The sequence below is a fragment of the Silurus aristotelis genome (genome assembly GCF_946808225.1).
Source record: "Silurus aristotelis genome assembly, chromosome: 6".
NCBI classification, from domain to species: domain Eukaryota; kingdom Metazoa; phylum Chordata; class Actinopteri; order Siluriformes; family Siluridae; genus Silurus; species Silurus aristotelis.
Genome location: NC_139579.1, coordinates 6,009,760 through 6,036,936, shown reverse-complemented (window position 1 = coordinate 6,036,936; position 27,177 = coordinate 6,009,760). Strand labels below are relative to the sequence as shown.

Genomic DNA, 27,177 nt, shown 5'->3' with positions numbered 1-27,177 from the left:
CGGTTGTTACTTTTATTTATGACTGGATAAAAACTTAACTGGCAAAGCACGTAGCAAACCACCAATCAGGGTCAAACGCACATTCTGTTTTGAACGTTTTTGATGGCCGCTTGGTGGTATCTACTTATAACTAACATACAGTTCAGCATCAGTTCAACAGCAGGCAGAACATTTGGAGAGAAATAAATAATGAAGACACTCCAGACTCGGACTCGCCACAACACACGTGGCCTTATTTGCACGATTTGTTTGAAGTAGTTGGAAAAAAGCTTTTGGTTTAAGGATAATTTGAATAGATATCAATCAGTGTTTGACTTATTAATATAATTCTATTAATAGATTGGTGTGCTAACAGTAACATATAAGTCTTGATTTTTAAGTAAAGAGTCTTGTGACAAAACGGATAATAATCATAATATTTTGGATACGTAAGTATATTTAAAAGAAAATACTTTTGTCCTTTTACTCAAGTGAAAGTTTAAAGGGAGAACATGGTACTGATGTGTACTTCGTCCATCACTGAAAGATAGTAGATGGTTATAATCTAAATTTCAATAATTGTTGTCTAATACTGAGCTTAATATACTTCACATTTATTCTGCATACAGTGCAATTAAATATAACCAATAATACACTATATGGATAAATCTATTGTAGACACCTGACCATAAGATTGACATGATTTTTGAATATCCCATTACACATTTAGTCACAATTTGCTGTTAAAATAACCTTTACTCTTCTGGGAAGATGTTTCACTAGATTTGGGAGTGTGATTGTGTAAATTTGTGCTTATTCAACCACAAGGCTGTTAGTAAAGTCAGGTACTGATGTAGCGTAAGGAGGGCTGAGGTGCAGTCAGTGTTTAAATACATCCTCAATAATGTTGAGGTTGGTGCCACTCAAGATCTTCAACCCATATGAACAACATGTTAATAGAGCTCACTTTGTGCTCAATGAGCAGGTTTGGATTTTTTAGTTCTAATGAAGGAAAACTTTTATGCTACCACGTCCAGAGACATCCTACTATATACAATTTTGTGCCTTTAACTTTGTGGTAAAATTTCTGGAAAGAGCCACATATGGATGGAAAAGTCAGATGGCCCAATAATTTTATCCTTATAGTGTAGCATACTGAGGCTTACACATAGTATAGCAATGGCACAGCATTTAATCAGAAAATCTAAATGGCTCCAAGATGACATAACTGTCCCAAAATTGACCAAAACAAATCATGGAAGTCCTCTTGAGCATACTTTATGTGTATACCATATGTGATCGTTACTGTAGTAAAAAAGATGCCATATTGGTGTGGCATTCTGCACACAAATGTTCTTACCTTATATGGCCAAAGCCCAGTTCGGGGAGGTAAGGCAACTTCTTGACCTGGATGATAGAGTCATAAAGTGAGGGTTGAAGTCCTTGTGCCACCATATTGGCCAGGATAACTGCTACCATCATGGGCAGAATGTGGGAGATCTGACCAGTCAGCTCAAAACAAATCACAGCAGTAGAGACTGTATGAGTGACAGCCCCTGTCATAGCTGCTGCACCTGCAAAACGTACATAGCAACAGATAGAACTGTGGAATACACCATGAAAATGTTGTAGAGAAAGCTTTGTTTACTTGTTGCTGCAAAAAAAATACATACAGATTGCCTGGCATATGGCACATATAGTCATTTCATTATGGTTTAGCTACTTGCACTGAAATTAACACTTCAATCTGCAGTTATTGACTTTTCTGTAATGCTACTTATTAAAAACTTGGCACTAGGAAATGGGAAAAGCTAAGCCAGGATACCGAGTAGCTCATGAATAATAAATCAGAAAACAGCATAACCAAATAGACTGGCCATGTAGGGCCCCTTAAATATCCATACACAGGTTGATGTGGGAGTGTCAAGCTCTCCATTATCTAAGCAGACCAAATTAATCCAAGATGTGAAAATACTGTATACTCATTGTGAATGTTAACCAACCAACCATTGGGGTGCTTTACTGATCAAAACAGAGAAAATCAGGCAGTGACCATATGGTAATGGTAATAAAGAGTCATAAAGAGTTATATTTATATTAAATCTGTAATCTTGTGTACCAGTGTAGATTTATTCATTGCTAGAGACAAAGCACTTTTGTACGTCGCTCTGGATAAGGGCGTCTGCTAAATGCCGCAAATGTAAATGTAAATGTAATGTTCTGATCTATTACATTTGTTCCCTCTTGGGTAGAGGTAAGTGGGTCTACTCAACATACTTAACAGTTCAGAAAAATGAGGCAGTTTATTCCTGATTCTGGATTTAAGTGTTGAATTGTTATATAAAAAGTCCCATTGTTTCCCATATAAAGGATATCAAATAATTGTCACTCAATGAAGACGCATTTAAAGTGGAACTGCACAATGAATATTTTCATGCTTGATATTTTCCATTCAAGGAGAAGTAATAGACATAAAGACTCTTCTCTCTACTGGCACTGAGGTGATGGAATGAACTGCCTCAAATGACAGGTGAAGACCTACCTCTTCCTGAAACACTTGAACTAGCACTGATTTTCCCTGCTTGTTTTATATATTTATGTGTGCTATAATTTCTCCCAGTTTTATGCTCATAGAATCATAAGTTTGCAACCTAGTGAACCAGTGTTTATTTTATTCATTGAAGACATTAACGCACTTTATATGTCACTCTGGATTAAAGCTTCTGCTAAATGCAGTAGATGTAAACTGAACAGTCCATTAGTTCATGCACTGAAGCACAGCTGATCTCACAATCTACTGGACAGCTGCCTCTTAAAATATTGTCCTCAATGGATGGAATGATTTGGCATCTTTGGACTAAATGGCAGGTGTAGGACGATGACTCTGACTGTAAAACAATAGTCTTCCCACACTCACATACTTTGTTAATCAATGGAATGACTTCATATAATGAAACAGAATGATATGTAAATACTTATTTAATTGTGGTTCCTTAAATATTCATGACAATCATGTGGGAACTCAATTAGATGGTTTCAGTGAAGGATTGCTAAATGATATAAATACTGCATCGTAGGTTGAGTTTTGACTGTTGAAGATCTTTACATGTGTATATTTATTGATTTAACTTAAAAACATATACAACAATACCAGGGGTACTAAAAGAATAGAGTTAGCGCAGTGTCACTGTGGCTAATCACTCTGTACTGGAAATAAGATTTGTTTTGAAACCATCAAAACCATTTAAAGAATTCATAGCTAGGAAGTGGCTAGCGGTTAATGCTAGCGCTATGGATTCTGTCCAGCTTCAAGAATTTCTTTTAAAAGAAATCCTTTTCCACATCAATTCCACATATCGAGGGAGTGAATGAATGATGGAATGAATGAAGACATTTGTTAAAGTATGCTGAATTAAGTAGAACAGTTAAGTAGATCATATCTTTAGAAAATTAAATACTTTAACGTAAAACACACACACACACACACACACACACACACACACACACACACACACACACACATACATACATACATACATACATACATACACATTTGTATTACTGAAATGGAATTTAAAATTATTGTTTTAACACATTTTTTAGTAAGTTATATGGTTTGTGATGAAAAGAGAGAGAAATGAAAATAGAAGAAAAGACAAGAGAAAAGAAGTTAGAAGTAAGACTGACCAATTACAGCATACCCTCCAGGAGTGATCCGGTAAAGGATGCCATCAAATAGAATGCCATGAGGAAATAGGGAGGCCATGGTCTCCCCGATTAGACGACCAAATGCTGCACCTAGAGGGAGAGGAAGATTTAACCGACTTTGCCTTAGTAATTTCCTTTATTGAAGGCAAGTTGGTTGCCCTTGAAAATTTCACTAACAACAGAAAGGCAACTTATTGTATAGTGACAAATGTCTGGATTTCTCTATTATTGTTCAGTTAAAAAAACATTTCTATTGCTTTTTTTTTTATATATCTTACCAAGTACAAACACAGGCATGAATGCTCCAGAGGGGGTGGGCATTGTTGTTGAAACAGCTGACATCCAGAACTGCAGAATACAGTGCAATATGATTCATTGCCTTTAAATTTCATACATATTTTATTCAACAAAACCAAAATGCTTAAAAGTATTCCAGTTGCATTGTTTATGCTAAGGCTTGTAGATAATAGATAATACTAAAATTACAATTTTAAATACTTAAGATATTAGCGGATGCGGTCCATGCTTGACTGTTTCCTTTATTAAAATGTTTTGATCCAGGGCTCAAAGCGAAGGTTTTTTTCCTTATAGCTTCAGATTTACAATTAAGCCTTTCTGTTTTTAAAATAGCCATTTTGAAATCAAATCTTCATTAAACCAAGCTATGTTTTCAATAATTGCAGGTCTTACTGCATTGAAATCAATACCTCAGCTGACAAAGACCGAACCATAAAGTCTACAACAGACTTAAACATTAATTTGCTATAAGGTCTATAGAAACATATTGCATATTGTCTTGGAAACAATTAGATTAACACTGACCAGGCAAAACATTAGGACATTATAACATAATGACCAATAAAGTGAATAACACTGATTATCTCATCATCATGGCACCCGTTAGTGGGTGAATATTGTATATTTGGCAGCAAGTTGACATTTTGTCCTCAAAGTTGATGTGTTAGAAGCAGGAAAAATGGGCAAGCATAAGGATTTGAGCGAGTTTGACAAGAGCCAAATTGTGATGACTAGACAACTGGGTCAGAGCATCTCCAAAACTGTGCAGTGGTCAGTATGCATCAAAAGTGGTCCAAGAAAGGAACAGTGGTGAACCGGCAACAGGGTCATGGGCAGAGTGGTATGGCAAGCTGCAATGACCATATATTCAGCAAGAACCACAGTTGACAGTAAGCTGTTGGGCAGCAGCAGCATGCCAAAAAAACAACCCTGGCATGTTTTCAACAATGTGTCTGGCAATGTAGACTGTGCCCCACCACACCTGCCATCATGCATTAACCAGACTGACAAAAAGCCAGTCCATGTCCTGACCCCAGCGTCCCACTGCTAAGTGAGAGCCCTCAACCAGCTCCCCCACAGAGGGTTTAACATCTATAGCTTGCTCCTACACAAGCAGTAAAATATTAAAGTATTGGCACCTGTGCGCTTTTTATTAGAAGATCTCACAAGAATACCACTTTTCTGTCACGTTTCCCCATGGTGCACAATTAATATTTTCATAACTTGCACTATATAAAAGAGTACATGATAAAAGTTTGACTGCATGTCACTTTGCATTGCTATTTGGACTTTTCTAAATGCTACCAAGGGTACAGTTTAATACTGCAGTTCATCAGTTTGGGAAACAAAAAAAAACCTCTCAGGTGCATCTATATAGTGTGTAGCATCCCTTACTTCCTTTTAAAAAGGCAAGTTCATGTGTTTTTAGAAGGCTCTTTTCAGATTTTATATAATTAATGTAGCTGAGCCATGTCTAAAAACGCATTGTCTCTTTTTTTTTTAGAGTGTCTCAGACAAAATTCTCGGCTCCTCGCTGTGCTGGACATAAAGTCTGTGAGCAGCAAGTTATTTAGCCTGAGGTCGTTCTGAGTTGACTCTGAATCAGAGTCTAAATCTGCCAGACAATATGCCAGCATTGGCCCTGCCACACAGTCAGACTGGGAGGGTGTCCAAAGTTGCTTACTTAACATTGTCAGTGCCAAGAAATGAACACACCTTGTCATTGTTTGTCCGGATGCATAGATTGCTCATACTATACAATATGTATAATGAAAATAAAAACTTATTTTCCCTTTTCTATCAAAGATTCGAGTCTGATATGGCAAATCATTTGTCACAAAAGCATTACTGTCTGAGCAACCGTTTGTTTTCCAACTTTTTAACTGCTTACTGTAGTTCTGCTTGTCATAGAAGTGCTTCACAAGATTCATTTAAAGCATTTTCGGACATACTTGAAAATATTGGAGCATCTGCGACAGCTTGCAGACTGAGAAAATCGTTCTGCAGAACCACTCACACTAGACAAACTGTCACCAAGTAGGGCACACAGCGATTTGTCACTGAGCGGATGACAAATCCCCAGCATTAGTCTGTGACAAGAAAATCAGAGCTCAAATCATGTAGATGAGTTCTCATCGGGAAAAATTTAGGTTTAGATTTCAGGGTTGCAAGGAACCCCTATAATAAGTAATACAGTGAAGATTTGCATTACTTTTGGATAAATGATGAAAGAACTATAGTACTATAGTATAGTAGTAATTAGAATTTTTGAATGATGCTGTAACTAACACCCAAAAATGAAGATGTAGAAGTGATCTAGAACACTGTGGTCACTGCCTATCCTTTATTATGGCCGATTACTTCTACACACTGTACTCTACAGCTTGCAATTCTCAGCAATTCTCCTGAAGCATGATATCTGCTTTGGCTCAAGGATAACACACATGTAATCCTACACTTGATCTTTCGCCACAAGAATGTGGCTGTCAACACAAGCCATGATACACTTTTCAAGTCAAACAACTTCCAAGAAGTTATGCAATGATGCTCAATTTGAATAAAAAACAAATATATACAGAACTTTACCTTCATGATAAAGAAGAGAAGTAGTATGACAAATACATTGACATCTGAATGAAGCCAGGCAGATGATCGCCCCAGACCAGGAGGAGCAGTAGATCCCAAGATTTTGGTCCAGGTAAAGTTATCAAACAGAGAATTTATAGCCTCTCTGGGCATTAGCTGTGTTGAAATATAATGAATATACTATTAAGACTAAAAAATGTCAGATATTAAATCAAATTTTAATTAAAACAATGTGCTGCATGAATGTTGCACTGTTGTTTTTTTTCTAACCTCTCCTGCCATGAACTGTCCAAATCCTGGAGGGAATGTCAGCGATGCAATCACAAAAGTTACAACACCTGGATAAATTAGTCGGCTGAGTGAGGAAAAAACAAAACAGAGTTTCATAGTAAAACTGGTGAGGCTACTCAGCTAACTGCAAATCAGCCAATGTAGGAAAACTAAATCAGAGAACAAGTGAGTCACTAGACATTAAAGTGCCTTATATACGGCTGATTACTCTGACCATAATGTCATCTGCTAGCCTTCAAACATTTCCTTTTGGTTTTAGAAATGTATAGGAATTAAGGTGATTTCAAGGCAGAGTTTTTGAGCTGCCAGTAAGCGTACTTTAAAATGTGTACACATGCTCTATGTTCCTTCTGTTCACATGGCTCTCTTACTGTTTGGTAAAAACCCGTGTAATGGGGTTGGATCTTCTCATGAACAGGACAACCTGCCGGTTCAAGTAGACGAAGAAAGCTCCAAAAAACCCACAAGAAATACTGTGTTGTAGAGCAACAGAAATAAACATTAGATCAAATTTGTACCAAAAGAACAAGAACTACCACTAATTTAGAAAAGTCTTGATATAATGAATTATTCATTCAGTTATTTATTCATAATTGCGCATAATCATTATGCTCCTTTTTAGTGTTTCACTTAACATTTTAACATTTACATTGCTTTTGTTTTAAAAACAGAAAAAAAAATTTTATTATTATTATTTGCATAATTATTGTTCCTGGTACAGCAGTGTTTAATGAAACACCAAAACAATCAGCAGACATGCAAAGCAAAATGTGATTCACTGCCATGCATCAAATAAAATAAAAGAAAAATCATCTATAAAAGTGTGCATTTGTGGAGGGGAAATGATAAGCCAAAACAGGGATGTCATGGTACACCACAATCATCTTGTGCACTTTTAAGTTAGTTCTATGGCATTGTGAGGGTTGCGGTACAGCAAATACAGCTCCAGGATTGTGCCCTCACCACGAACGGCACGCTCTTGCCCCACGCTCTCACCCAATGATGGCGAATGCTGGCAGCTCCTGCAGGTCAAAGGGAAAGTCCATGCGAAACTTGGTGCGGAACAGAGCAGTGATGGTGACTGGGAAAAAGAAGAATGAAGGTTTGTTTAAATGATGAAACAAAGCCAAATGGAAATAGTTCAAACAAAATAGGCTACAATATATAGCGATGAGATATAAATTCTTTGGAATTACTTTGTCTACTTCAGGGTTTTGTTAAATCTGAGGACAGCAAAAAAAAAAGGCAAATCTCACCTGCATCTTTATTGAACACTGAAAGTACCCTGAATATAAAGGCACTAAATGTGGCAGCAAAGTAGCCCCTCCAGTAGTTTCTCACTGCAAAGAACGTTGATGTAACCTCAATGCTAAACAGGACTCCTAAAGAAGAATAAAACTAATGAAGAAAAATATATAAATGTATAAAGAGCATTCGATATACAGTGCATTCGAGAAGTATTCTGACCCCCTTCACTTTTTAAAAAATGTTGTTATGAGTTTGTTATTTATAAATAGGAGAAAGAGCAATAAAAGCACCAGAAGGACTCACAGACTGTGTTGGAAAACGCCAAGCGGACATTCATGGGTTTTGCACCGAGGAGAGTGTTACGTCTAGTCACTCTGCCATAAAGTGCAGATTGGTGTAGGGCTGCAGTGCTGGTTGTCCTTCTGGAAATTTGTTCCATCTCCACATAAGATCTCTGGAGCTCAGTCAGAGTGGCCATCGGGTTCTTGGTCACCTCTCTTTCTAAGGCCTTTCATCCCTGATTATTCAGTTTGGTCATGTGACGTCCTGGCTGTGACGCACTTCTTCCATTTGAGAATTACGAAGGCCACTGTGCTCTTGGGAATCTTCAGTACAGCAGCAATATTTTTGTACCCATCCCCAGATCTGTGCCTTGCAACAATCCTGTCTCTGAGCTCTGCAGGCTCTGTTATTTGCTCTGATATGCATTGTAAGCTGTGAGGCCTTCTATAAAGAGGTGTGTGTCTTTCCAAATCATGTCCATTAAATACACTTTTTCACAGAAAAGCTGTGTAGAAACATCTCAGCAACAATCAAGAGAATTGGGAGGCACCTGAACTAACTTTCAAGTGCTGTTTTAAAGGGTCTGAATTCTTTTGTACATGTGATATTTCAGCTTTTTTCACTTTGTGAATTTATTATTGGATACTGAGTATAGATTAATTAGGCTGCAACATAACAAAATTAAGAAAAAGTGAAAGCCGTCTGAATACTTCTGGAATACACTGTACTTATATGTATATATCAGTATATATCAGTGTGTATATACAGTGAGGAAAATAAGTATTTGAACACCCTGCTATTTTGCAAGTTCTCCCACTTAGAAATCATGGAGGGGTCTGAAATTGTCATCGTAGGTCCATGTCCACTGTGAGAGACATAATCTAAAAAAAAAATCCATAAATCACAATATATGATTTTTAAACTATTTATTTGTATGATACAGCTGCAAATAAGTATTTGAACACCTGTCTATCAGCTAGAATTCTGACTCTCAAAGACCTGTTAGTCTGCCTTTAAAATGTCCACCTACACTACATTTATTATCCAAAATTAGATGCACCTGTTTGAGGTCGTTAGCTGCATAAAGACACCTGTCCACCCCATACAATCAGTAAGAATCCAACTACTAACATGGCCAAGACCAAAGAGCTTTCCAAAGACACTAGAGACAAAATTGTACACCTCCACAAGGCTGGAAAGGGCTACGGGGAAATTGCCAAGCAGCTTGGTGAAAAAAGGTCCACTGTTGGAGCAATCATTAGAAAATGGAAGAAGCTAAACATGACTGTTAATCTCCCTCGGACTGGGGCTCCATGCAAGATCTCACCTCATGGGGTCTCAATGATCCTAAGTAAGGTGAGAAATCAGCCCAGAACTACACTGGAGGAGCTGGTCAATGACCTGAAAAGAGCTGGGACCACCGTTTCCAAGGTTACTGTTGGTAATACACTAAGACGTCATGGTTTGAAATCATGCATGGCACGGAAGGTTCCCCTGCTTAAACCAGCACATGTCCAGGCACGTCTTAAGTTTGCCAATGACCATTTGGATGATCCAGAGGAGTCATGGGAGAAAGTCATGTGGTCAGATGAGACCAAAATAGAACTTTTGGGTCATAATTCCACTAAACGTGTTTGGAGGAAGAAGAATGATGAGTACCATCCCAAGAACACCATCCCTACTGTGAAGCATGGGGGTGGTAGCATCATGCTTTGGGGGTGTTTTTCTGCACATGGGACAGGGCGACTGCACTGTATTAAGGAGAGGATGACCGGGGCCATGTATTGCGAGATTTTGGGGAACAACCCTTCTCCCTCAGTTGGAGCATTGAAGATGGGTCGAGGCTGAGTCTTCCAACATGACAATGACCCGAAGCACACAGCCAGGATAACCAAGAAGTGGCTCTGTAAGAAGCATATCATGGTTCTGGCGTGGCCTAGCCAGTCTCCAGACCTAAACCCAATAGAGAATCTTTGGAGGGAGCTCAAACTCCGTGTTTCTCAGCGACAGGCCAGAAACCTGACTGATCTAGAGAAGATCTGTGTGGAGGAGTGGGCCAAAATCCCTCCTGCAGTGTGTGCAAACCTGGTGAAAAACTACAGGAAACGTTTGACCTCTGTAAATGCAAACAAAGGCTACTGTACCAAATATTAACATTGACTTTCTCAGGTGTTCAAATACTTATTTGCAGCTGTATCATACAAATAAATAGTTAAAAAATCATATATTGTGATTTCTGGATTTTTGTTTTTAGATTATGTCTCTCACAGTGGACATGCACCTACGATGACAATGTCAATTTAAAACCTTTAACACAACACACATTTATTCACGACGTCCTTTCTTTACTCAGACATAAAAAATCCACCAAAAAAATTATTTTTAATCACTAAACATTTCTTTTACTGATGCGCCAAGTCTCAAATCAAGCACCAAAATCACACACATCCGGCAATTGAAACCATCCGTGTACAAAAATAGCAAAAGTTCTGTCTGGTGTCCTGATGATCATGATTACATAAAACACCATGATTACTTTAAACTTAATGTTTTTGTAAAATAATAATCATTTTCTTTTTTCCATGTGTTTAATAAACATGAACATGTCTACCATTTTTTTAACTTGTCTATGTTCTTTATGCCCAAATTTTTGAAATGGTTTCAATAATAATAAACATCATTTTGCACAAGGAATCCATATTTGTCCATGCCCATGTTGATTAGAGTATTCAAACTTGAAAATTATTACTTTAAGGTACATTTAGAATAGATAAAAATGTGCGATTAAGCTGCGATTAATCACGAGTTAACTCAAGGCAATCGTGTGAATAATTGCGATTAGATGTTTTCGTTCTATTGACATATAGATATATTGAGATATATATATTTTACCTCCAAGCGGTGTGCCAAAACAGCAGCCTACTCCCACAGCACAACCGACTGTGAGGATATCTGTGTAGCAGTATGGGCTCTACTGACACAAAGAAACAGAGACAAACGAATGCAATTACCAAATAAATATATGATTCATTTACTTTTTTTTTCTTTTCAAATATTAATATAGTTCAATATGTTTTTCCTAGTTTTGCTTAAAAACTTTGATAAGGATAAGTTTGTCTGTGACAACCCATTATTTTGTACTGAACATCACAATATCAAATTATTTAGCTGCATCATAGCATTGCACTGCATCCAGTACAGCATTTCTATTATACATTTAGATGTTGCCATATACATTTGTGGTCACGTTCTGCAATTCATTTACTCCCCCTTAGCTGTTTTAATAAGTGTTACCCTTTTCCGAAAGATTTCCACTACTTTTTGGAGCATGGCTGATAGGATGAATTTGGTGTTTTAGTTCATCCCAAAAGAGTGCAAGACACTCAAGTTCTTCCACCCCAATCTTTTTGGAGCTTACTCTGGACATATGAAACAAGTTTGGGCCTCAGAGTTCCAGTATAGGGAAACTGTAATGCTACAGCAAACGAGAACATACTACGCAATGTGATTGTGCACATATATGGGTGAGATGGTCAGGTGTCCACTCACATTTGTTCATATAGTGCACTTCTGGTAAAACCCTGGTAGAACTGATTCTAAATCCAACCAAAAAGCTTTTCCTTTCAGCTATATAACAGCTTATAGTTAAACAGTCATTAAAAGAAGCAATTCTTTTCTACTACATTCTGCTTACCTGATAGACCCCAGAAAAAAAGGACATAAACTTGCCGAGCACAGTGGCACAAATGCTAGCTATGTGTACAAAAGGACCCTTAAAAACACATAAAGAAAATGTTATTGGTATCTTACAGTCAATTATTTACATTTATTAAAGATAGAAAATGTAGATATGTAGCCACATTACCTCTTTGCCTACTGGCATCCCACTTCCTAGTACTGCAGTAAGACCAACTGCTTTTGCTATAAATGCTTTAAATGTGAGGTACTCTTTCAACATAACTCCTCGAAGGATTGTTTTCATCTCTGGGATGCCAGAACCTGAGGAAAGAAAAGGAAGATAAAGGTGGGGGTGAGAGTTCAAGAAGTGGTAACTCCAGGCAGAATCATTAAAGATATTATTCACTGAAGAATTCTGTTTTGAGTCATTTAAACAGTGACACTCGTATATCTTCATTGCATCTTGGCAGAAGATGCAAAAATGTGACACTGATAGTAGTGTACAATGTACAGTATAAAGATTAATGGTGTTCCACTACTTATCTTAAACGAGAAAACATCCACAACGTCCTTTTATCAGGCGTGCACATCAGAGTTAGATTTTATTGGGCCTAATGTCATGTATTCATAAACAAAATATATTTGAGGAAAGACTTTCAAACGTTCTTCAAGTATTATTTGAGAATCCTTTTGCAACCTTTCTAGTAGTTAATATAGTATATCACAAAGAATGATAGAAGGTATAAGTAACGAGTTGACCGTAAATCATGGTTTAAATGCAGGCAGAGAGGGCTAAAAGGTCTATTAATTCATACAAGGTTTAAGGTTTTGGCATCCACATTATATTATCTTCTGTTAATAATTAAGAGTAATACACAGAATGGGATAAGGAAGCAATGCTGGGGCTGTTTTCTTTCTAGACCAGGGAGTAGATTCATGCAATCTGTCAATGGCAGTTAGGGCAGGTGATAACACAGAGCAAAATCCAGCAGTTAAATCAGTGGGGATTAAAGAGGTACATGTAAAATACCATCATGGGTGAAATTAATGTGAACAAAGCCTTCTTTCTTCTCTCCTTTTCCCAAAAATTTATTTGTAGAAAAAAAGTAAAAGTAGATCGTAAAAGTAGATGCTGTCAATGTACAAATTACAAAAGGACAAGAACATATTATAATAGCACGTTCATTGTTTTGGGGTTTTGGGGGTTTTTTTGCTTGAAAAGAAGAGCTTCATCTTTCCTGTTGACCATTTATTAAATGCATCAATTTGTGTGTAATAATTTAACTGACATCACTATTAAGGCATTAAGGAAACCTTATAATCGTAGTATATATACTATAATTATGATATTGTATATATAATAGTTTTATTGTCAAAGATATTTTTGATAGATGTTTTTAGCCCTCCCATTTAAACAGGTGACCAGCCATCACTGCAATAGAATTCATACAGTTTATGGGTAGCATGCAGCATGCATTGAAGCGGTACGCTACAGCGTTATAAGCTTACACTTTAAATAGCAGTAGAAGTAGTTAAAATTAAAGCACTATAAGAAAGCAAAGGACAAATGTTATTTGCTCAGGAAAAAGCAAAGAGTACACACCGATGGCTTGTGGAGCAACCAAGTTGCAGAAGAAGGTGGCGAACAAGACGAGCACCATTGGATAGGCGGTCCAAACCAAGTACTGCAGTGGGACATTTCCCATCAGCTGTCCATACATCCATTTATAAGCTAAATACAAGGGGTAGTAGAAGCAATGTATGAGAGAAGTGACAGAAAAAAAGTAGGAAGAATGAGAAAAATGGAAATGTGCTTGGGGGATCATATTTGAGTATTAGAAGATGATATAGTTGGGTTGTTTAGAAATAAATTCTGGAATAGGAATGAATCGAATAGGAAGGACAGAGACAAATTGAGAAGAAAAAAGGAAACAGAATGGTTAGAAATTAATTAAGGAAACGAAGACAAATAAAGTAGCTAAAACTCGATTTTTGACCAATGGACACCTTTAACCAGCAAAAGAAGAAGATTACCCAATTTCTTAAAACATGTTTGATTGACTAATACCAGAGTGTAGACACAACTATCCGTTGAAGGTACTTCTTTATGGAATGATTTACAAAGCTCAACTACTCATTTTGAATTTGGACATGGAATAGCTACTGAATAAGTTTAAATGTTGTGGTACCTTGGAGGCTCTTGGCACTGGCATAGTCCATTGTCCAACTGACTAAAGCCATGGAGATACCCAGCAGCACTAGAAAGACCCAGTCTTCTCCTAATTTAGTTATTAGGAACCTCCGTACACGAGCCACGCAGTCTGTAATAAAGAAATCATTTATCAAAAAATGCTTAGACAAAAAGAGATACTTGTTCTAATATCACTGCATACCATGTTAAATTTGTAGTAGCATATGAAGGCCCATGTAATCTTGGGTTAGCTTTTCTATTGTTGTTTTGTTCTGATTTTTTTAAATAATGTTTAGGGATACCCCTCTGAGGGCTACTATTGGGGCAAACACAACTGCACTATTACATACCATTGATACTGCACGTTAAATAATTCAACGTCTGCAAAACCTCCCTTGTATCTAAGCCTTTCACAGAGAGTATTCATGTTGAAGAAATAAAGCATTGAATGCCACCTTTATACTTGGAGTAGGAGGGTTGTTGCTTCAAAGAGGATGCGCGCCTCATATCTGATTCTTTTCTAGCATGTCCTGCGTCCGATTCCATTTTATGTTGGCTTTGTTGGCTGTGACTGTGCTGATGGTGTCCACGAGGACCACATTGATGGCGTCCATAATGTTGTTTCCTTGCCTGTCTCTCTGTCAGTAGGCGGCCAGCCTCCCGCTGACTAGACCCTCCAGGGGGTTCACGGTACTCCCCATACAGCTAGGCAGGAAAAAACAATACAAATATTATAATATTTTAATTGACATGATCCTTTACCTCAACAGAACTGCCACTGTTTATTAGAACTTCTTTACTCCCATCACACATTTTAATTACACCAGTAAGGCCAAAACTATAAAGTCTGTCTGACCGAACATTCATAAAAAAATCTATCATGACTAATATAACTATTACTAAGTAAATATTATTTACTTATAAGTAAGTATTATTAAGTAAAAAATGAAGGACAATCCCAGGATAAATGATATGTCATATTGAGCATTTGGCATATTATATAATCAATGTCATTTTAATAAAAAAATAAATAAAAGTTGGGATGGGACAACAAACGTGTGGAAAAACTAGTATATTGCAATTAAACTGTAAGAAAAAACATTTTGCAACTAATTAGGTTAATTGACAACAGTTCAGTAAGATGATTGGGTATAAATAGTGTATCTTAGAGAGGCAAAGTCTCAGAAGAAAAGATGGGATGAGCTGCACCAATCTGTGACGGACTGTGTCTGAAACTTGTGGAACAATTCCAGAATAATGTTTCTCGACATAAAATTGCAAAACAGTTAAATATCTCATCATTTACAGTATATGATATCATCAAACAAATGTCAAACAATATGGAGAAATCTGGATGTTTATGATCTTTAGGCCCTCAGGTGGCACTACATTTAACATAGTCATGGTACATAGTAAAGTGGAAAATTGTTCTTTTATCAGATTTTAATTTATTTTTGGAAACCATCGACACCATGTCCTTCAGACTAAAGAGGAAAGGGACCATTTGGCTTGTTTTCAGCACTCAGCACTTAGAGCAGATTGAATGGACAGCTTGGGCATTTGGAAAGTCTCCATTGATGCTAAATGGATATATCTGAGACCTGTTGCAGCTATCAAATTCAAGATGACTTTATTTCTTCCTAAAAATTGTATACATACACTCAATTTGAACATTTGATATGTTTTTGTGTTCTACTGTGAATAGAATATGGACTTATGAGATTTGCAAATCATTGCATTCTGTATTTATTTACATTTTGCACAACGTTCCAATTTTTTGGGAATTGGGGTTTTACTGTTAACATATATATGTGTAGGATATAGATATTTTCTGTTCATCCTTTAAAAAAAAAAAAAAAAGAATACAATAAACCAAAGCAAACATCTCTCATGTTTTATAACTTAAGAAACATTAAACATTTGTCATATACAGTACATATTTTGTGATAATAAGAAATCTACCAATTCACTTCAGTTTTACTCAATTGTATACTTAAGGTGTCTAAACGAGATATTATCAGAAAACAGCTTTTAAAAAATATGCATTCCTAATGAGCGGAACAGCAGGACAGAGTCAACAGTGGTAAAGAAAACCATCTGACCTGACATATGTAAGAAATGCATTTTTCTCCCTATTTATCAAGCTGATTTGGACGCATTTATTAGAGTATACACAAGAATTGCTTACACTGATGAGAATCCAATGACTGTAGATCAAAAGTTTGGTAATAACTGGTAAAAGTGAACACAGAGTATAAACTTTGCAAGGAGACTGAAAATGTTTGTTCAGTAAAATTAGAGTTAAATAAAGACCCCATTGCGGGAGAATAAAATCATTCATGGGACTCCCGCAAAATTCATTCATTCATTCATTTTCTCTCCCTTATACATAATTCGGGTCGCAGGGGCAGCAGTCTAAGCAGGCCCCCGCCTTCAACTGCTGCCCAATCCTCACAGCACCGTCCCTTACGGTCCCTACTGCAGGTGGTGAGCCCACGGGAAGGCGGCCCCACGTCACTCCGACGTCACGATCCTTGATATTTCCCTCGTAAGGGACCCCCTGGAGCATAGAGGGTTAAGGGCCTTGCTCAAGGGCCCAAGAGTGGCAGCTTGGCGATACCGGGGCTTGAACCCCAGACCACTCCCGCAAAATAGTCTTGAAAATATATATTTTAAATAAATTACTTAAAACAAATGAACTGTTATTTATCTACTGCACAAAAGCAACAATTGCAACTAAAATCAAATAAAACAATTTTACTGGCACAAGGTCGGAAGCGCACTCTTGCATGTAATATACTACTAGAGAATGCAGAGGCAAGACAGAGGTGAATCTCTGAGTGCTACACTTATTACTTCATTATTAAAGACAGAAACATACAATACAACAAAACCTTAGTTTGCTTTTTTTTAAGATATTGTTTTAGTTAATGCTCTATGTTCTAAAAAGTTCCTTGTTCATGTCCATGTTCCTCACGTTGACAAAAAGTCAAACTCAAATAAAACGAAACGTTTGTTTGTTTTCCGTTGCTTTTTTATTCATATTCAAAATGGAAGCGAGTGAAACTAAAAAAAGCAGAGTAGTCAGAAAAAGCAGTCAGTGCATTGAAAATAAAACTTTTTATACAGTTTACCTGCGGGCTTTTGTGATGTGTAATGGTCCTCGGTGTCCATGTTTGTGATGTGCTTTGTATTCTGGTGGTTGCAGACTGGTAATGATTCCAGTGTGGATATGACAGATATATCATTACCAAAACATTCTTTTATGAGGCAAATTCTTCTTTGCCACTCGCTCAGTCATTGGCGATATTGGTGTTGGCCATGTATCTCTTGGCATTAATGTGGGTCGAGTGCAGTTTGTTTGTTAAGGTGCTAATTGACCTTTTTCCATACATGTTGGAGTCAGTGGGATTCAGGAATAGAGGCAGCTGGTAGCCTAGGTTGCATTGAACTTTGGTTAACTTTGGTTGCCGAGTTTCTTAAGGAGTTCTCTGCATATTTAGGCCCAGTCCTCTTGGTTATTGGTACAGAATGTGTGCAGGAAGCATTTTAATTCTCCTGATCATCTCTTGAAACTTGGCCACTGGCTTAGGGATGATATTCTGATGTCAGGTTTACAGAGAACCCTAGTTTTTTCATCCTGTCAGATTGCAGAGGTGAACCAGGGTAATAAAAAATTAACAATAGTCATAGTTTTTAAATAGAGGTTAGTTTCTGGGAAAAGAAAGCACTTTGGAGATTGGGTTTCTCTCCAAACCGCTCGGACGCCTGTCTCTAAGGCATCCACCCCCACAATAAATGGATTGGATGAATTAGGCAATTATTTTGAGCAATTATAACCTGCATTTGCTTTTTTTTTCAGTAAGACAGGCAGTGGCAAAGTTATTATTTCAAACTCCTAAGAGGTTGGAGATGAGCGGCGTTTGTGCACTTGTCTGGGGGCTATACTCTCTCATGGCTTGGTTTTCTTTGCCAGACAAGATATTATTGCAAGGGAATGTGGCTACAGATAAGCGCTTTATGGTACAATCATACACTCAATGCAAAAGGAGCCCACTGGCTTGGGCTTTCCTCTCTGTATTCTGAAGGAATTTCCACATGGACCTGAAGTTCAGGGTTCTTGATAGCGCTTGACATAATGTCTATGAAGGGACTATGGAAACTTTTTGCCTTGCCAGTAGGCTTACTGCACCCTTATCAGGAGATTTAAGGTTTGTCCGTTTCCATCAATTAGTAGCCTAGCACCAACAGATGACAGAGAATGAGATGTTCTCATGGTGCGTGCCGCTGATATTTAGATAGACAGGCTTGGTACAAACCTACGCATTATAGAGCCTCTGCCAAAGGCTTTTCCATCAAAGGCTTGTACCTTTAGGGTACACTATTAAAGCAGCACTGAGATATAAGATGCACTCCCTGGGTGCATGTTAGGTCATTTAAAATCTAAATTATTTAAACACAAAATTTGTGTGAGAAAGGAAATGAGAAGGACCCACTAAATACTTGGGAACTTTGCTCTGAGAAAGTGATGGACACTGCCCTTGGTGCTGGTGAATTTCACCTCTGGTGTTTTATATCATTCAGCTTAACTTGTTCCTTCTGCGTCGGTTCAATAGTCTGAATAAAAGGCACAGGAGAGATTTGTATTTGTGGCACTTGTGTTTTTTGAGGTTAGTAGTAAAGCGAATGGACATATCCATTAATACATCATGGGAAGCTAGGTCATCATGGAATGCTAGTTCTGTAAGCAGGTTTGTGTAGAGCTTTTTTTCAATGCCACCTTGTTTCTGCAGGTGTTTGCTGCTAATGTGCAGAAGCTGAGTGCAAATCCTGCAGTGTTTACACTCTCTTGCTTTAAGGTGAGGACTTTTTCCCCAATCTCCTTAAACTTGGGAGGATTGTCAACAGGAACAGCTGGAGAAAGTAGGTATGACAATATGGAGATTGCCCAGGCCAGTGTTTTGTCAGTAAGCAGATTGATGAAACGAACAGACCTTCCTTCCTCCTGTGATTGTAAAGCAAAGAAAGCACTGTATAATATATATAAACCCCTTGCATCCAGCTAGGTCACCATAATACTTGTCATTTCATACTGGTTGTAATTGTTCTCCAATGATGTGACCTCATGCCAAAGCACACGGCATTAGTAAAAGATTCCTGTTGCATCCATGAGATGGTAAAATATTCTGTCAGGTAAGCAGGTGAGGATGCAAGAACATTTTGTAGAGTTTTTAATAATTGTGGTAATCAGGACAAAGAAGAGATTTAGGAGCATCAATGTACCGGCAAAATTCAGACAATCAAATAAAGAATAAACAGCAGAAACGCAAAAGTCAAGAAAATCAGATGACCAAACCAGGATAAGTGTCATTCAAAGGCTGGTTAGCACCTACTCAAGATCAACACACAGTTCATATTTGGCAAAGTGAAGACTGTGAAATGTAAACTGAAAATCTTTATATAATGTGAAGCTATAATTTTGTATGTGTGTGTTTTCAGAGTATTCAGCTCATCATGTGACCATGAACATGAGAGTGTTTGTGATGGATTTGTGTTGTGTAATGAACTCCACTCTTCTGGAAAGGCCTTTCACTAGATTTTGGAGTATGGTTTTGGTGTTCATTCATGGTCAAATGTTTTAGAGAGGTCAAGGCACAGATGTTGGGTAAGCTGGCCTGGGGTGCAGTTGGCATCTCATTTCATCCTAAGTGTTTATTGGGGCTGAGGTCAGGGATCTGTTCAGCCTCAAGTTCTTCCAATTACACCTTGGCAGACCTTGTGTTTGTGGGGCTTGTTTTACACACAGGGCCGTTGCCATGCTGGAAAAAAGTATTGGGCATCCTAAAAGGGGAATTTTTAATGAAGAAAAGAAAACAAACAATAAGCTTTAAGGAGTCTTGTGTGTTACGGTCAACGAATGGTATGTGCAAGCACCGGCCTCCCCTCAGCCAGGCCTTGTAACCCACCTATAGAGGGCACACACTCACAAGACAAACAACAAAAAAACATTCTTATATTCCAAACGAAAATGTATTATAAATTGGATGTAATTCTATCTAATGGCTCCTACAATAGTCATATAGTTTATAATTACACTTATTAGTTTATTAGTTATTATTAGATGTAATTCTATCTAATGGCTCCTACAATAGTCATATAGTTTATAATTACACTTATTAGTTTATTTGTTATTATTAGATGTAATTCTATCTAATGGCTCCTACAATAATAATTTATAATTATAAATTATAACTTATATGGCACACTTATTAGTTTAGTATGGCACACTTATTATAAACTATATGACTATTGTAGGAGCCACTAGATAGAATAACATCTAATTTATAATAAATTAGATGTAATTCTATGTTAAGGCTCCTACAATAGTCATATAGTTTATAATAAGTGTAAGCTACAACAAATCTTTATAAAATATTTTATTTATATTTGTTTTAACAAATAGCATTTCACCTAGACTTAAAGACTGTTTTTTCTAGCTGGGAGGCTGTTGAATAAAGTAAACATGGCAGATCATAATAGACTAAAAGCTTAGACAGTTACAGTCGGGTGAATACAATTTCATGTTAATAAATTAACCTTTTATCTGGACTTTCACTATTTCCAGACTTTCAGACGGTACTGGTACATGTTTTTTTTTTTTTTTTATCATTGCACCAACAAAACTATAAACCACAAAAGTACAAAAAATATATATTTGTGTTATTGTAGAGGTACACTCTGTAAAATATTAATCCAGTAAAAGTAAAAGTGCTCTTTATACTTGAGTAAAATTACACAAGAATTTGCCTTTCAATGTACTTATTATCAATTTGTGTCACAAGACTCAACTCAGTTTATGTGAAAAGACTCTAATGTTACTGTTAGCACACAAATCTATTAATAGAATGATATGAATGAGTCAAACACTGATTGATATCTATTAAAACTATCATGAACCCAAAACTCTTTTAACTACTTCAAAAGAATCATGCAAATAAGGCCACAAGTGTTGTTGCAAGTCAGAGTCAGGAGTTTCTTCCATCATTTATTCCTCTCAAAATGTTCTGCTTGCTGTTGAACTGATGCTAAACTGTATGTTGGTGACGAGTTTAAAACAGAGCACGATTGGTGGATTGCTTTGTGTTTGACCAGTTAAGTTTTTATCCTCTCATAATAAAAAGGAACGACCGATTTCGCCATATGTAGTTGAGTAAAAAGTACGATATTTGACTTTGAAATGTAGTGAAGTTAAAGTAAAAATCTACCGAAATTAAAATACTTGAATAAAAAAGTCAAAAGTAAAGTGCAGATAAAAGAAAAAGTACTTAAGTACAGTAACGAATTACATTTACTTCCTTACTATTTACAACTGATTATGACAATACATAGGTGTCCCTAGCCCTAGCTTTAATCTTGACACCTTTATATCTAATGGTATATGAGCTTAAATAAATACTGTTGTATTCACATTTTGTGCTTAATACAGTTAACAATGAGTACGATATCTGAAAACAAGACAAATTGGTAGCCCAATAAAAAATATGCTCACAAATATAGTCATAAACTGAAAAATATTTGTACATGTATATCCATTTCATGCTATATTGAGCTAAAATGCTTGGGTGTTATTCCTGAATTATAATTGGGCTGCTGAAGATTTAGCAAGTATTTCCCTCCCTCTTTACACATTTGCCTGGCTCAATTCCATTCATCTATCCTATTACTATTACTTTTGCTGTTCCCACAGTACATTTAATCCTGGTCCTCTCTATATTTCACCCCTCCTCTTTTTCCTTTTCTAATCTACCCCAGACCTCCATATAGGCAGTCCCGTTCACTGACCCCCCAACCCACCCCACCACCACTTCACTGGATTGGAGCTACCCCATTTCCTCTCTTTCTGTAACACAACCCATCAGGCTATTTTTAAACTGAGTGAGCCAACATTCATTTACCCACCTTTTTCTTTTTTATCTTTCCTGATAATATGGCGTGTTCCTTTTAATACTGCTAGTCTTAATTCATTGTTTTTTTTTTCTCTTTTTTTAACTGGCATATCTTTGGGAACTCAAATACTTTGTTATTTCCAAAGGTTTAACAAGGTGTTAGCGCTACAGGACCTTACCCATGCCAAAACACAAAATATCTAGATCCGGTTTTCATGACAGTCTGTAAAAATACACAGGATATATTGGAAAATCTATTATAAGTCTTTGCTTATGTGTCCTTACTACATGGACAGCCAGACACACAAGCTGTCATCAAATTGTATTATTTTCAAGTCAAATGCAATCCAAAATAGACGTTCCTTTTATGTTGTTTGCCTTGCTGATGATCTTTGTTTGTGTATTTCAACATGCCCACCTATTCTAACTGATTGCTCTTGCATTAGGCACATAGATTTGCTATTCTGACACCTTTTAAAAATATATGATGGCACTGTAAATGTTGAACACACAAAAGCTTTCACGTATATTATTAGGCAACACATCTGAGTTTACCCCTGCCTCCAGGGTGATAAACACTGGAGTCACCCAACTCTAGGAAGATTAGTAGAATAGTTTCCAAAGACACACACACACACACACACACACACACACACACACACACACACACACACACACACATATACACACACACACATACACACACACCGCAAAGCCAACGTTTGCTTTTCATTTACTTTTCTTTTTGATATGCCGTCTCTGTTACACAGTGTGAAATGAGTGGGCAAATCACAGGAGACCCACATGGCAATCTCATAGTATTACAGACAGTCCCCTTTTACCTATACTTGTGCACAACCTCTCTCTCTCTCTCTCTCTCTCTCTCTCTCTCTCTCTCTCTCTCTCTCTCTCTCTCTCTCTCTCTTTCTCTCTCTCTCTCACACACACACACAGATACACACACATTAAAACAGTCGCAAATGTTCTGGAATACCCGGAGCCAAGTTCGCCTCCCTTGTGACTGGGTGATCGGGTTTACCCTTCATACAACAACATATAGTTATATTTGTCTGTGCATATAAAGTGACACACCAGTGTGGACTCAAGCATTTTTTTGCAGCTCGATATAACTATATCCAATATTTAAAACGTATAAATAATGTTAAATAAATGGGAGATTAAGGCAGAGTTGAATGAAGAAATTTAGTAAGCAACGGTGCTCGTCAAAGCCAGTTTAGATGAACGCGAAACAGAGAAGTCAAGAAGAGCACCTAGTGCTGCCATACAAATCTACCAAACACACCTGTCACCTGTTGATATGCTCACTTCTAAGCTCTTCACTTTTGAACTCACTTCGACCGACTCGGTCAAGGGTTCACCGCAGTTAAATAAATGTGTCATGCAGAAATGGCTTATGTAACGTCCAACCACAATTCCGAAAAGTACAAAAAAGAACGAACTACGGTACAACAAAGACTATCAGGACAAGACAGCAAAGTGCACAGCAAAGCGCACAGCAAAGCACCATGTAACAGAGGCTGGATAAATCCTCAGAGGATTAAAGGAGAGGGAGAAGCGCAAAGAGAGTGAGAGAAGTTGGGACAAACCAGGGTCTGTTGGTATCTCAGAGCCTTCCTTTCCGATGCATCTGCTGCCATTGACACACTGTCACTGACCCAAAAATAAACTGTGCGTCTGCCTCAGCATTCCCACCCTGGAGTGGTGCAGTCTGAGGGAGAGTGAGTGCACTTTTACATAGACACTGTCACACGTGTACAAACACCATGTACGTAGCCAAACTCCCAAATACACGCCTTCTCAAAGTGTGGGTACAATAATCAGCGTATACTACGCAAAGGAATTTGTGCTTGAGCATGTATTTGAGCGTATTTGTACAGTGTACATCCTAATTACATTAATGAAACATTATATGGCTTTAAAGGCACAACTTCACATCCTACTTCTTCTATCTAAAACTGGTCTATACAGTTACCCTGAATAAAAGCACAAAATATTTCTTCACCTTATTAACCTAGTGGCATTGTAGACATTTCCTTTTTAAACTCTTGGAAGAAGCAGCCGAAAAACAGCGCAGCTGTTCCTGAATCTATTACAAAATCTGGCAAGAATATGCAACAAAATCTAAATCTTTTTTTTTTTACTGTAAATGTTTCACAGGTACGCTTACATGGCACTGTGAATTACCATGGATCTGTAAGACTCGCTATGTTAGCTAATTATGGGTCTATTAGCAGTCTACCCACACCTTTTGCAAAAAAATAAGTAGTAAGCACAAGAGTGATGACAAAAATTCTATGATTTTTTTTTACTCCTGCAAAAAAAAAAAAAAAAAAAACACACAGGACTTTAATGCACAGGAGCCTGCAACTAGGCCCTAAATAGGGTTAGGGTTCATCCAACTTGGTCACCATCACACTGATCAATGGGAAGAAAAAAATGGGACAATCAATGTCTTGATTAATGGTCTGTAAGCCAGTTAGGTTTATCAGATTTGTAGGTTGTTGGTGATCAGGCAGGTGCACCTGCCTTTAAATATGAATGGCACTCGATTTACTGCGTGATGCCAGGCCCCCAACCAGGGTCCTCTCCACCTAAAGAAAAGCATGAATGCAACTTCAGCACCATGGCCAGCAACAACATGCGCATGGGACAGACACCATAACAATAACAAATGCACGTGCTGCTAAAGCAGACTTGGTTTCATAGCTGGAGTGTGGTCAACTCATTGTTTGCGAGTCTGCTCTCTGATGAAAGTGGGGCAATGCAACTTGCACTGTAAAAGCTAGTCACTAGGCTGTGTGTACTATAGTGTGCACTATGCAGGATCCCTTTCTCAATCACTCTCCCTTTTATAGACCTTTATGAGGATGACTTTGTCCTGGTACTGTGGCCACCAAATGTGCAAGACACAAGAGCTTGGAGGAGAACACTGACTCAGTATTCCATTGAACGCTGCACTCAAGTACCCCAGTGGGAGTTACAATATTACTTGGCCCAGGGTGGGAAGCGCCTAAAACCACAAAAGAAATTCCTCTGGTCTTCATAATTAGTGTTGTCAGTAGGGTAGACCATCACTAAAGCTAAGATTTAATCATAGTAAAAGCAACCATTTATAGTGCCCTTCTTAATGTTTGTCAAAGATTAGAATTCAGGTTTAAATAACTAAGTGCTTGTGCTTAATGTAGTAGACATACATAGAAAACCCCTACTATCTCTCACACTTGTCACCGTGTACAGCCCCCCAGGGCCCTACATTAATTTTCTTTCTGGTTTTCTTTTAGACCTCTTGATCAATAAAGTGCTGCTTCTAGGTGATTTTAATATTCACATAGATTATGCAAATGATGCTCTAAGAATATAATTTGTGGATTTACTAAACTCTTTTAGGGTTAAACAAACATCGCTAGACTGACTCATTGTTTTAATCACACACTAGACATAATAATATTCCACAGAGTAGACGTCACTGATATAGATATTTTACCTCAAAATATGACATCACAGACCATTACCTCATACTGTACACACTACCAGTAGAGCAGATTAGCTGCATCTCACCACATTATAGACTTGGTAGGACTATTGTTCCGGCCACTAAGGACAGATTCTTAAGTATCCCCCCTGATCTGTCACAACATCTTACTAAACCCCTCAATGCTAATGATCCTGATGAAATGGCTAACAACATAAGCACTAATCCAAACAATCCCAGGTTCCTTTTTAGTACAGTGGCTAAATTAACAGATATCAGATAAACAAATCAGATATCTAAAAATAGTATTTCATCACAGTTTAATAGTAAATTTCTTGAATTAAAATATTTTAAGTATTCGAAACACAATTGTGTCCAGTCTCTGACAGCATCTTGTGATCCAGTCTCACCTAAAGCTTCGCAATTACAATTACACTGCTATTATCACCAAAGCCAAATCATCAAAATGTCTGTTGATCCCATTCCAACTTTTTCTTCTTTCGGCTTCTCCCATTAGGGGTCGCCACAGCGGATCATCCTTCTCCATAACCCCCTGTCCTGTAAATCTGCCTATTTCACCACAACCACCTGCATGTCATCCCTCACCACATTCATAAACCTCCTCTTTGGTCTTCTTCTTTTCCTCCTTCCTGGTGGCTCCATCCTCAGCATTCTCCTACGGATATACCCCGTGTCCCTCCTCTGCACATGTCTAAACCATCTCAATCAAGCCTCTCTTACCTTGTCTCCATAACGTCCTACATGCTCTGTCCCTCTAATAAACTCGTTTCTAATCCTGTCCATCGTCGTCACTCCCAACAAAAACCTCAACATCTTCAGCTCTGCTACCTCCAGCTCCACCTCCTGTCTTTTAGGCAATGCCACTGTTTCTAAACCATACAACATCGCAGGTCTCACCACAGTCCTATAAACTTTCCCTTTCACTCTTGCAGATAGCCTTCTATCACAAATCACTCCTCCTGTCACTCTTCTCCACCCACTCCACCCTGCCTGCACTCTTTACTTCACTTCTCTAACACACTCTCCATCACTTTGCACTGTTGACCCCAGGTACCTGAACTCCTCCACCTTCTCCAACTCTTCTCCCTGCAACCGCACCACTCCACTGCCCTCCCTCTCATTCACACACATGTACTCTGTCTTACTCCTACTGACTTTCATTCCTCTTCTCTCCAGCACGTACCTTCACCTCTCCATGCTCTTCTCAACCTGCTCCTTACTCTCACCACAAATAACAATATCATCCGCGAACATCATGGTCCACAGAGCCTCCTGTCTGACCTCGTCCGTCACCCCGTCCATCATCACTGCAAACAAAAAAGGGCTCAGAGCCAATCCTTGATGCAGTCCAACCTCCACCTTAAACCAGTATGTCGTTCCCACTGCACACTTCACTGTTGTCACACTGTCCTAATAAATGTCCTGCACCACCCTCACATTCTTCTCTGACACACCTG

The 27,177-nt window shown here is 37.8% G+C and overlaps 1 protein-coding gene across 1 annotated transcript in view; it reads right to left on the bottom strand.

The window, feature by feature from the left end:
* The window catches only part of clcn1a (chloride channel, voltage-sensitive 1a), a 35,056-nt gene extending 11,121 nt beyond the window's left edge, over nt 1–23,935 (bottom strand). The window contains exons 1-15 of the mRNA XM_083544273.1: nt 23,814–23,935; nt 14,716–14,965; nt 14,259–14,390; nt 13,673–13,801; nt 12,257–12,390; nt 12,086–12,163; nt 11,284–11,362; nt 8,118–8,243; nt 7,858–7,942; nt 7,233–7,334; nt 6,841–6,925; nt 6,571–6,726; nt 3,966–4,035; nt 3,667–3,777; nt 1,340–1,553 (exon numbers count right to left, since the gene is read on the bottom strand). Coding sequence (XP_083400399.1) covers nt 1,340–1,553; nt 3,667–3,777; nt 3,966–4,035; nt 6,571–6,726; nt 6,841–6,925; nt 7,233–7,334; nt 7,858–7,942; nt 8,118–8,243; nt 11,284–11,362; nt 12,086–12,163; nt 12,257–12,390; nt 13,673–13,801; nt 14,259–14,390; nt 14,716–14,965; nt 23,814–23,864 — 1,802 coding nt within the window. The 5' untranslated portion in view covers nt 23,865–23,935. The remainder of the gene's footprint in view (nt 1–1,339; nt 1,554–3,666; nt 3,778–3,965; nt 4,036–6,570; nt 6,727–6,840; nt 6,926–7,232; nt 7,335–7,857; nt 7,943–8,117; nt 8,244–11,283; nt 11,363–12,085; nt 12,164–12,256; nt 12,391–13,672; nt 13,802–14,258; nt 14,391–14,715; nt 14,966–23,813) is intronic.
* Between the last annotated feature and the right edge of the window lie 3,242 nt (nt 23,936–27,177).